The following is a 12916-nucleotide window of genomic DNA, read 5'->3' as shown; positions in this document are numbered from 1 at the left end:
TACAAGTAGCATAGATTTCTTTGTACTAGATCTTACAACCTTAGGTCCCATTTGTGACTTTTAAATGAAAATACATCGTTAAATCTTAATCCTCTCACAAAATGTATGAATCAGACTGTGTTTAGCAAAAAAATCAGAAGTGCAGTTAATACCACTTGAGCAACCCAAACATCTTTTATAATTATAGATCTCACTAGTAAGAGACAAATTAAAAAAAGAAGGAGTACATGCTATCAGCATCATCAGTTTATATACCGATCGGGATTTCCTGAGGCACTTGTGAGCAATATGCACCTATCTTTTTTTTTTTTTCTCCCTGCTTTAGCAGAGCCACCAGATTATGTTAATTTTGAGGAAAAGAAAAAAAAAAAGGCAAGATGTACTAACGCTATTCTTCTATCTATCAGGGCCACAGAGCAAGTGCAGTAAAAAGAAATCTTCATCAACAAACAGAATTACTAATTTTTACCCTCGCACAGAGATCCTGAGGCTTAGTGGAGAGGTTCTGAGGCATCTCCCTGCAGCGAGTGGAGAGATTCAGAATAGCAGTAGCAGCCATGTGCGCTGCCTCCATGTCATGAGTATAGTCAAAGCTGCTCTTGCTGCAGGTACTGCTGGCACTGCTGCCTCCACCACAACTCATATTGCTGCTGCTGCTAGGGGCATAACTGCTTGTTGTGCTGCTGGTTGGACTTGAATTCTTACAGTAGCGTTTAGCTGTGGGAAGAAATATGACAAGGATGACTCAAAAGAACGAGCATTCTGCATAAGTGAAGAGAAAAACAAACTGCTGGAGGTGAAATTTATAATGAGCAACTGTAACTGATGCAAAAAAAAAAAAGCCGGCAGTAAGAATGATGGCTGTATTTCTTGATTTCTGTCTGTGACTTTTATATGCTACATATGTGAATTTGTATGAAATAACCTCCTGTAAAAATCTGCATGACGTGATCATGAATTGTTCTGACAAACAGGCTGGATTTAGAAAACAATAAAAACACAGAAACACTGCTTTTACCCCACATATATAGTCAGACAGAAGGTAGGATCTGCTCAGCTCATTCATTTTTATTAACGAGGGGCAACATAACACTATGGGACCTTTCCATATTTACATGAGCAAACTGTTAATTTAAGGCCTAGACTCCCCAGAGCTGCTGGAGATCAAGCCCACTGTAAGGCTGACAGGCTCGGTCTCTGGGCCACAGTGCCACCCATATGTCCTCAAACACTCCATGCTTCCTAAAAGGTTTCTCCTTCCTACATTACAGGCGAATATTACGACACTGGCCATCAGAAAGGAGAGGAACATGATGGAAGAAGGAAGGTGGTGGTCACATGTGAGTTTTACCATGGCTTGCACAAAGGCAGAAGCAGCGGCTGTATAAATGGAAACAGATATAAGTGAAACGTCCCCACCTTCAAACAACCCGAGCACCTACACCTCTTCATAAAAACAGTAAGGACCAAAGACACCCCTTCCTGCTCACGCCGAGTACAGCGGCACTCAGCCATACTCTGACTGATAGAAGCTGCGAGCGGTCACAGAAGAGCTAAGGCACTGACAAACCTCACATCCAGCCTATCTAAATACAATGCAGCATTGTTGCTGCATTTAAGAAACGCTCCTTGCAGCCAAAAGTATTATAGTAATAATGCAAAACAGCCCTATTAGCCCACTTATTTCTCTGACCCTCTTCCCGAATAAACTGTTTTAAAAGTGTTTATATAAAATGCAAGAAAGTGTCAGCTCGTCTCCTAAATCTAAAAGTTTATGTATTTTCATAAAAAAATGAAAGTCAAGGTCAGAGGATACATAAGTGCGTATTACAGCGACTACTTCCCCTTAAGATGGAAATGTATACTGCAGAGATCATACCATATAGCACAGTATAACAATAACCAACTAGCATGCTGATTAGAGAGATATACAAAAAAGGTCAGGCCCTAGCTAGATCTCTTCTGTGATGGGCTCCATTTAAATGCCAGACTCTTCAGGTGTATTTGCCTGAGCAGACATACATATAATAATCTTCTCCCATGAGCACAGCCCATTTGTGAATCACAGGCTGCTTTGGTAGGCAGGCAGCATTCAAAAGAAGAATCTGAAAGCAAAATATCCCTGCTAGAGCGTATGTCATCCTCCTTTCTCTAAAAAACTGAAAAAAATCATGGCATTATTTTTACTGTAAAGGAAATAGTGTTTCACTTAATTCATAACAGATGGAGTTTTCTCAGGAAAGCCAGATAATGCACAGGGTGTGATTTTTTTTAAGTGAACTGAATGCTAAACATTCATGACATTTCTTTGTTTTGAACACATAGTAGCACTATTCTAGCAGGGTTTCCACTAACAATAAACCTGTGAACTATTTCTCGAAAGTTTCATTATTAATATAGTAGTCAGTGGTGGTCATTAAAAATTCAGCATTTATCCATTGTTACTTTGTAACATTATCCAAGACACACAGAATTTTCCTATACTTAAGGAAGGAAATAATTGAATAATTCAGTTTCTACTGTGTTAACACAGCAAGCACCCTGTACCACTGAACTTGTCAAATTAGAAATATCTTTCAAAATTCATATGAACAAATAAGACTTCCGTCACTTGCAAAAAATGTTAGTCTTGTTACAGCAGGTCACATTTAGACAGACATAAGAGAGATACTACATGGGAAATTATATATATGAGAATGTGTGCTAAAGAAAGGGAGGGAAAGAGGCAGCTTTATACATAGGACTAACCATCAGAAACTCATGCAGGCTCTGATATGGACTCCTCTGTGGCCTTGGTCAAACTATATTATCCCTCGAATCCATTTTCCCTATAAATAGAAAGTTGCTTCTAAAATTTAGTTGTGTTGTGATTCACTTGCAAAACACTTTGAAGATGTAAAGTGCTATAAGCATGCTACACAATTACTAGCTTTTAGATCACCAATAATTTAAGCAAAACTCACTTAGAGAGAAATGGTCATGGTTATTTTAACTTTACTGTAGCTGTACATTTTAAGATGTCACATAACCCAGACTGTTCATTTCACATTAGCTTTTCAGGAGAAACAAAGATCACCAATTTATCATGAACTAAATCAAGTAGATCTCTAACGAAGGGAAAGATGCATTGTTTCAATACCGGATAATTCTGCTTGCTATGTCGCCCAACTCTGTGGCACCAGGTTTTGGAAACTCTGCAGTCCCCCCTACGCTTTGTGATCCGGAGTGAAACCAAACGTGGGGAACACCTTTCACATTAAATAAGAGACACAGGTCTAACCAGCTGCACACCCATACTGGCCTCCTGTCAGACATGCCTGGGGGCTGCTTACAAAGAACCTCTCTAAGTCTACAGCCTCTTCTTGCTAATTAATAATGGAGGTGTGGGAGAGGTCCCAACAACATAAAGGACCAAACTAAGATATTTGGAGTGGAATTAAATTGCGCCCAGGCACCCTCATCTCCAGTACTGCCTAAACACTGAATATATTATGTAAATTAATTACAGATTCAACACGTTTTCTGACTTGCACAGTAAGAGATTCATCTCACCTAACTTCAGATATCTGACCTAGTCATTACAGGCTTCCTCTACAGGCAGTAGAAAAAAAATAGGAACTTTCAGGCAATGATTCACCTGACCAGTTTTAAATACGTACTTCAGGAGGAGATGAATTGCATCACAGAAGTGTCTATCTTTCTCCTTGGATCTGAAAGGGGTGACAAGCTCAGATGTAGGTGTTGACATTATAAAAGTCTAGATATGGTTAGATGAATCCCACTCCTAACATTTTCTCAGTGTTTTGATGGAAGGACCCAGTCCTACTGGTGGGATGAGAGGAGCTCCTGCCATCACCTGAGCAACTGAAAGGGTTGCTGTCTCCTCTGCCTGCTGCATCCAGATGTTCTTATCTCTGCTGCTGTAATACCATAAGCCCAACATCCAATACACTATGAAACTGGTTTCAAAGGAAAAACAAGCCCACAAACACAAGATTTCTCAAGAATTGTCAGAGCATCCTACCCCACAATACAAAGTATCCATTTTCTGTTTGGTTTTTACTAAAGCTTGCTGGAAAAAAATCAAGAAAACAATCCAAAGGAGCTATTTATGTTCATGTCACTCACAACCATACACTTATTGGCCATATAATCCCTTTCTCTGATGATGAAAATACAGTGCTAGCTTACAATTAAAAAAGGATTGAGACATGAACTTATTGATTTTTCAGATCCTTAGACTATTTGTCTCATCTTATATAGTCAGAAAAACTAGAGTGCTGTTTACTTGCAAGTTCCGCCAAAACCTTAGGCTTACTTTCAGGTCTTTCAGGATGACTTTTCAGAACTAAATCTGCTTTTATGTAAATGTGTTTGCTGACATACATAGCAGGTGTGCACTCTGTACCTCCATAATGGCTTTAGTAGCAATAATTAATAATTTTTTTTACACACAAATATGAAATCACCTAGAAATATTGCAGTTTCCTGAGGAAAAGTGTCTCTTTGAAGTGAAGAGCTTCTTCCTGAACTCTTTTTCATATTCAGTTATTTACAATAACTGTCAGCAAAATCCTTGTCCCATTGAAAGTCAGTGCCACTGATTTCGGTGTGCCCAGGATTTCACTTCATCGTTCTATGAATTTAGTTGATTTTCGTGAGGAACTTCGAAACCCTTTGCCAATTTAAGCCAAGTATGATGGAGTGCTTATGGAATATCAGAGAGATGTGAATCCTAAAGGTTTCATGAAAATCACTGATAGGGTACAAAGAAAAACTCAAATTAGGTCCCATTTCTGGGACCATGTTGGCATGTCTGTCTGGCCAAACAGCACACACATCACTTGGAACGAGGTACAGCATGTGCTGCCTCCTGCAGAGCCAGGGGTATGGAACAAATCCATAGGGAATTAGCCTTCGTTTGGCAAACAACTTTCTCCAGCTACAATGGGCTTCAGCTGTTCTGAGTACACAAGAACCACATATACTTGCTGTACCAGCATGAATCGCATGTATACAGTGTCCCTCAGTCCTCTCTGGCTCACGTTACTGAGCAGTGGAGCAACCTAGTCCCAGTCTTACCTCCAAGTAAAATTCCTATTTATATCAAAGGAAGATGATAGCCTTTCATTATTTAAGGCTACTGTTAAACTTGTGTTTAATGTTACATGTATTTTCAAGTTCTGGTGATTTGGAAAAAAAAGTGGAGTTTCTAATTGTTTGCTGAAAAGGGGTCTTAAATGAGAAAAATATGTATCAGTTGCTTAAGCATCAGTAATTTGATCTGAAAATACGTGTGTCCACAGGATCCCCAGCAATACTCTGATTCTTTCCTTTCCACAAGAGTAGACAGAGCATATACACAACAGTTAATATCTCATTTACCTTATATTAATGTACACTCATTAGCTTACTAACCACAGTTAGTGCTTTACCTTTAATAATGTTCAAGCCCTTATTCTGATACAGGCAAACAAGACAAGTGTATGAGAGAAGAAAAAAGGGCACTTTTTTACTCAAAAATATGTTGCCTTTCACAACCCTTCTCCTTTCTGCTATAGTGCAACAACATGCCTGTTGATTCTATGGGAAAGCAAAATATCCAAAACATCAGAAATATGAAGGCAAGAGCTATAGCAATTTTCCCTTTCTCCACTTACCTACTTTTGAGCGTCAGAGTCTGTGTTCAGGCAACAGCATAAATTGTTCTACCTAGTATATTTATTTCTGTTTTCCTAAACAAAAATCTGACACCTGCCTGAAATTTCCTATGGTAGTCAGTGAGTAGTATCAGATATTTTAACCAAAAAATAAACTGTTAACATTCAAAAAAAAGAAAAAAAAAAGATAAAGGCACAGTTTGGTTTTATATATATATATACACACGCACACATATAATATATATACACATATAATTGTACTGGTCTGAAAAATTCCCGATGTCAATCCTAATCCTCATTCTTTAACCCGCAGTTCATTTTTCTCCCCCGATAAAAATCCTCTTGCCTGACAGACCCCATCCATTGTCTTCTGAACTGAAGCCACTTTCAGCTTACTCCTAAACATGTTACTTATGTTAGGTTTTCCAGAGAATTCAACAGGTGTATTCATGAGGACAAAATGAGCAGAAATGCCTCATTAAGTAGTGGTGATTTCTGAAGTGCAATGAGATCCAGGTTTTCTACTTCCATATCCCCACAGAGCAAGTATGTTATCTTTATGGGTTACCTGAACTACCGTACGGAAGCGAGAATCCTAATGTGACCCTTGAGGCCAGGTCTTCCAGATAGCAACATAAGGACTAGCTGTATTACTTAGCTTTTATTGCAATCTCAACACATCCCAGGAGCTTAATAGCCAGAGATGTTCTTTTGCCAGTGCAACAATCCTGAAGCAAGCACCGTATAAAACAACGCTTTTTAAAAAGGCCTTTAAAATAACTTACACATGACAGCATTCCTCATAATACTATATGAACATGAAAACATGTCTTATTTGTATGATGTTTACATATACAACAACATGATTAACTGCAAACTTGTCTCTCATGTATAAGAGTGTGCACCTCCTACCATCATATCCTTTGGGGGATATATCCCTGGATTGCACCTTGGGAGCTATGGCTCTCTTGCCATAGGCATGGTTGTCATAACTGTTATATTCAAACGTAGTCTTAGAGTATTTCTCTAGTTCCTTGGCCAAGTTGGAGCGGGGTGTGGTGGTGGGGACATTGTTTCTGTAGCCATACTGAGGGATCTCCAATTGCTTAACAAAGCACATGGGCCTAGAAATTAAAGATATGTAAAGTTTGTTAGATGCAGTTCAGTTTACTGTGTCTGTGCATAATTTATAGTTCAGATTAGAAAATCTTAGTTATTTCTTGTACTCAAGAGACAGCAATATATTATTGCATTTGCTTAGTTTGGTTATTTTCAGCAGACAAACAATATATATTTTCTTGAACAAAGCCTAGACAAAATTAATTCTAATACCACTAAATGTATCCTGTAGCTAAAAGTATTTTAAAATTCTGTTTTAAAATACTTCAGGGTTTCCCTTTCCCCATGTAATTGCATCACATAGCAAACATTTTCTCTTTTAGAAGGTGAATTAAAGAGAGGCAAGCAGACTGACAGAAGAAGTTTGGACAAATTCCTTTAAATGTCAAAAAGAAAAAATAGCACTGGAAGCTCCACTTAATTAATGGAGTTTCCACTGAATTTCTTTCAACAGAGTTGTATGCTGTTTTCCTGTACGCTTTCCAAAGGAGCTAGTCCTGTTTCATCCCTCAATATACAAATTCATGTTCATCTTGAGAAATACACAGGAGAGTCTCACAATCTCTGTTGACTTTGAGCTGCTGCCTCGCAGATCCTGCTCACCCTTAAATGCAAGGTTCTGGCAGGAGCTGCGATTCTTGATACACAGATACACACCTCAAGGAAGGTCCTGCAAATGAATACAGAATACAACTGTATCAGCTAAGTTTCTCTTTCATTTAGAATCAGGGAGGATAGTCAGGACAAGCCCTGACTGATCTATTCGGCCATTGGAGAAACTTGTGAAATCTCAGTGAAAGAATGCTGTAGTGAACTCCTCCACTGTCGTGCTGTCTTCTGCATGTGGATACACAAGTCATCAGCTCTCAAAGCAGGTAAATGAAGGTCAGATCCTGCAGACCTTACCTATATAAGAAAGCGTTATATGACTGGGTCATAGGGAGCAAATGCTACACAGTGCTGCATGTCTACCTACTGCGTTTAGCAGGAGGTAAAGATGATGAACAGCACACCTGAGGTGCTTCTGCTGGAATCAAGAATCATCTAATCAAGTCTTTTTTCTTTTTATTTTTTTTTCTTTACTGCATTTATAACCAGAGAAAATGGAAGGAGCATTCATAGGAACATAAATTCAGTCAAGACCAGAAGTATCATCATGCTGACTGACAAAATGGAATGTGATAAATAGTAAGAAATAGCTTTTGAATATTATGTTTTTCTGAATGAATTCATTTTCGTAGAATTTAGTCAGGATATTTATGTAAAGATCACCCAAGAAATCATATTAGTCATACTATTCACTTTGATTTATGTATGCTCATTCCTTTAGACACTTCTTCCTCACAAAATATGGTGGGCTCATACAATGAACTGATATGAATAATATTTTGATCCTGTCTCAAGATAATCTATATTTAGCTAAAAAAATGCAATTCAGATCCTGTACATTCAATGCAAATCCAAAATTTCTGTGGAACAGAAGTCCTATGAATTTAATTTCTTTTTAAATAAGAAATTTTAAATGCAGGTGGGATGGAAACTGGGATGAAGACAAATATTCAAGATTTACTCTTAGAACATCTCTGTCTGCCCATCAGTTGCCTGCATGCAAATATTATAAATAGCTCCCAAGTTCTTAATCTTAAATACTTCAATGACTTAAAGGTAAAAGGGAAGCAGGAGACAAGATGAAAGCATTATTTGAGTTGTCTATAAAACCTGAAACACAGGGCAGGCTCACAAGCGAAGTTAAGATTGCAGCGCAACTTCCTAGGGAGTTTGCCAGCAAACTGGATGCTGCTTTTGAGCAGTTGCCTTCTTTGTATGGCATCTGACTTCAGTGGCTTCCCTCTAATGAGCAGTGGTAAAAGCCACCACATTTTTGATCTGTCTTTTTCCATCAAGTGAGAAACTGTGTTATTCCCTCAAAGGGTGTTTTTTATTAATAGGTTTTGAAGAACCTTCTCGAAGAAAACTGTCTGGGATGCTGTATGAAAAATTGTACAATCTGAATTAGCTGCATTTAAGATAAAGCCCATCAAAAATGGAGGAAGGAAAACAAAGTCAACAGGCACGACAAAAAATCTGTAGATGTGAACCATAATTCTGTGTTCTTAGCTCTATGGAAAGACTGTTTTTTTAAAAGACCATCAAGATTAGATGAAGCTTTAAGAGAATATTCAAAGAATGATGTCAGTAATACAGTAGAAAACTTTCATTTTAAGCAGTCCTATCAGATTTTAAATCTAGAAGATGGCTAAATGCTAAGAAACCTATGGGATAAGTAGGAAATTCTGGGAACTAAAGCTGCGGCACTTCTTCCACGCTCTTCGAGGCAGCTGGGAGGGATGTACCTATCCCAGCCCACAGATATCGCAGTATCCATGGAGAAATTCTGCAGCTCTTGGGGCATCATCAGCATAAGGCTGGTACAATCATGCAGAAGTCTAGTTCCTTTACATATATCCTTCACGCTTCAGCTCCTTAGAAATAATATTTTTTCCACCCACATATCTCAAAAGAGGAGACAATAGCACAAAGCTGGATACAGCTTTGGATAAATGCAGAATCCTGTATGGATGAAGATAAGGGGTACAATTATGTCAAATTGGTTCCAGGTCCTTCCCGCATGAAAATTTAGGACAATTTTTCTCTCTTTCCATCCTTCCTGGCAGTAAGTGGGGGAACAGAGACAAAAACTAAGTCTGACCTTATTTTGGAATCTAAGCTATACCTGGCATTTTTCCAAGTGTCCTGCCAAAACGTGTACTACCAGTTTGGTAGTGTAAATAGGGCTTCTGGTTTAATTTAAACTGATATTTACTAGTAAAAGCCTGCTGAAAAAACCAAGACTTACCGGTAAATATTAGTTTATTCCCAAAAGATACCAACTTTTTTCACATTGTTCTTAGACTTTGCACTCCAGCAGTCATCTTTACACCAAACAATGCCTAAGACAAAAATGAGCTTTTCAGCTTTACATGTATTTGCCAAAATAATTACCAACCCTCCCCCATGTAAATTGAGTGGGAAATACACACTGTGAGAATTCGATCCAGAAGCCCTAATTCTAACTCTTCTTTAAAGGAGATATATATGTATATACAACGTATATAAATATAAATTCTCAGATTAGGTGAATGTGTGATGAATTCTGCATAATAATAAGTATTATAGTGATTTCTAATACCTTAAAACCCGATCTGATGCCTGGTTTGATTTTGACACATCACAGTTCTGATGCTTCTCTTGAGCTTTAGCCAGTTTCTCTGCTGCAGCAATAGGACATCCAGAGAGGCTGCAATTACAGAAAGGAAATTTAATTGTCTTGTCCTGCGTAGTTTCACATTATAGCACTGATCCAATTACTCCTTCTCCTCCTTAGCCAGCATCAGGAAGAATCTGAAGGAAAAGAGTTTCCACAAGTTTTTTGGTCATATGTATTTTTTCTAGAATAGACTTCCTTTCTTCTGCTTTCAAAGTTGCATGGTAGATCTTACATCTGCTCTTCTTCTCTGACTGTACATGGGCAGATTATTCATGGATGTCAGCCAGTGAACATACCAGTAGGAGAGGAGAATATAAACTGGAATCTACTGTGCAGCTCTGCTAGCAGACTTGTGACCTTTATGCATCTATAAATGTTGCCAATGAAATGGCTCCTGAAGATGATTAAATGACAACACCATATAGGCCAAATCTTGCACTGCTTCACACCTCATTCAGCTCCATTAACTCCAATCTTTTTGCAAGGCATATAAATGAGTGCAAAATTTGGCCTTGGGTCTCTAAGTCTACATCTCAACTATGCTATACTTAGTATTTGTTCATGAATTTCAGCCACTAAAGTATGTTGTCTAATAGTAGATGATGTAACATGAAAAGAACTTCCGCACTTGAATTGAAATTCAATTAAATTTGCAAATGCTAAACTGTTATTGAAGTGACAATAATAAGCCTGATTCTTCTGGAAAAGATTTAGAACAGGGAAAAATAAATATATTGATGCCAGCAGATGGTGCTCTTAGTGAAGCTGTAAAAACCTGTGACCTGACAATGAAGGGGGTCCTTTCCTTGTCATAGTCTATTGCGTGCTTATGTGACCGCAGATCTCCGTATTCTCCACGGGAAAAGAAATTAAAATGAAAGGCAAATCAGTGCATTCCCAGATGTTCCCTTCTCTACAGGAAATAAGGGGGGGAAAAAAAGAATAAAAAAAGTGAAGCAGAGCAAAATGCCCCAAAAGCTGCAGAAAGAGGTGAGCACAGACTGCAGACTGCTCCCCCCAGCCCTCCCTCGCTGCTCTAGTTCTGCAGAGGGGTGAGGGGGCTCTGTGCAGTTTTGGAGTCATGCCAGAAGGCAGCTGCGCTCCACTGACATGCTCTTCTTCAGACACCTCAAATATTCTAGTAGATATTCAACCAGAAGTGAATGCTGCTTCGAGCAGCAGTAATTCCCATAAAGCCTTCTCAGAGGTTTTTGCTGCATCTACTGGCAGCATCACTGCAGAGGAGAAAGGGGTACCAGAGCTTATTGCAGATGGGTTGGTACCCACAAGAGTCTTCCGGGAGACATGCAGTTAATATGAGGGGCTCTAGTAACCCAGAGCTTGATAAGACTGAACATCCAGTACCTGTGTAGTCCTTTAACCCTTCATATTACAATTAACAGTAAAAAAAGGAATTCGATAATAGGAACCTTGCATAGTTCCTTTTACCCTCTTAGCCACATTTCCTGGATTTTTTAAAATTGTAAAGAAATAAGCAAGATCTTGTTCTGTGGGAAAATTATTACATGTGCTAAAAATTACAGTAACATTTTGATAATTTTGTTATTTGTTTGACAGAATTTAATAGGCAATGGCATCCCTTTTGTAAGAATCTATCACTAATCTTAGGAAACTATAGAAAAGTTGCTTTTTTTCTTGATCTTCTTTTGTTTGACTAGAATATTTACATCTAACATTTCTGGCTTCTCATTTTTAAATTTAGTGAGACATTTTCATAATGTTTCTTAAACAGGCAAAATTCTCATTCAGTTTTAGCTGAATAAGGACTTTGGGGTTGAGACTGTGGTCAGTAGGAAAGCTAACTCTTATAATGTCTGTGTACTTAAAATGCTGTTTCTCATGTATTAAAAAAATCTTTTTTTGGAGTAGAGTGGATTTTTTCATGCACTATAAAATAATCCCTGAAGAGACTGAAGTGTGAGAACAAGAACTCTGCCCTAGTCCTGCTGATGTTGGCAGACTCTTCCTTCTCCCTGCGACATACCCGTAAGGAGTCACACTATTCATTTCGTATCACTGCTGTTTAGCTAATATCAAAACAAAAAGAAAAAAAATCCACCCAAAAAGCTAAAGGATGCTTAAAATGTCTTCTGTGGCTCAATTCATCCATACTGAAGCAAACGCACACTCGTCCTCCTCAGAACATACATGAATAAATGTTACTCTTTAAAATGGATAAAGCACACGAAGCACCATCTGTCAATCTTAAGAACAAAACAACAAAACACACACTCACACCCCCCCGCCAATGGACTGCTAGAAGGGCTGCAGTTCGGAGGCACTGTTCCCTCTAGATTGGCGTCCAGCGACGGCATCCTTACCTTCGGTGGGAATTCCTGTTGCTATTTACGTGGCCCCGGCCTGTGCAGCCTGGTGTAGGACACTTAAGAACATTTTCATGCATGGCAAGAACTTGACAAGGAGAGTAAGAGAAAACAGCAGAGTATGAAAACAAGAAAAAAAAAATCAAATCCCAGTATATATGAAACCATTTTAAAACAAAGCAGGATTCATTAACAACCAGCATTCCTCAAAATACACGTGACACACATAGCCAATAAAGCCTGATGAGGGAAGTAAGTATCGTGACCCTATGCTCATTAACACAGGGCAACAAAGTTATGAAGGTTACAGAACCTATAAACAAATGCATCTCTGGTGCAACAGTGAAGCAGAAGACTTCCAACATCTTCTTCATACAAAAACACTGAGCAAAGATCAGCTCAACAGTGTGTGCTAGCAACGGTCCAATGCAAAATTACAGTCTAGAAAAATTCTTTGAGAAAATGTATGCATTCATAATGCATAGCTTTATACACACAGTATCAAACTCGAAAGCTGAAAATCT

General features: G+C 38.5%; 1 protein-coding gene across 13 annotated transcripts in view; it reads right to left on the bottom strand.

Annotated features, from left to right (window-relative positions):
- The window catches only part of MYT1L (myelin transcription factor 1 like), a 311977-nt gene that overhangs the window by 62691 nt on the left and 236370 nt on the right, over positions 1-12916 (bottom strand). For 11 of the 13 annotated variants that reach the window (XM_076332840.1, XM_076332843.1, XM_076332842.1 and 8 more), the window contains 4 exons: positions 12390-12480; positions 9970-10077; positions 6573-6784; positions 470-717 (listed from right to left, as the gene is read on the bottom strand). In XM_076332840.1, the coding sequence (XP_076188955.1) occupies positions 470-717; positions 6573-6784; positions 9970-10077; positions 12390-12480 (659 nt within the window). The remainder of the gene's footprint in view (positions 1-469; positions 718-6572; positions 6785-9969; positions 10078-12389; positions 12481-12916) is intronic. The other 2 variants (XM_076332852.1, XM_076332853.1) reach the window with 1 other exon arrangement.

This window comes from Aptenodytes patagonicus, chromosome 3, assembly GCF_965638725.1.
Source record: "Aptenodytes patagonicus chromosome 3, bAptPat1.pri.cur, whole genome shotgun sequence".
Taxonomy (NCBI): Eukaryota; Metazoa; Chordata; class Aves; order Sphenisciformes; family Spheniscidae; genus Aptenodytes; species Aptenodytes patagonicus.
The sequence above is the reverse complement of the archived record's forward strand: the minus strand, read 5'-3'. Positions and strand labels throughout refer to the sequence as shown.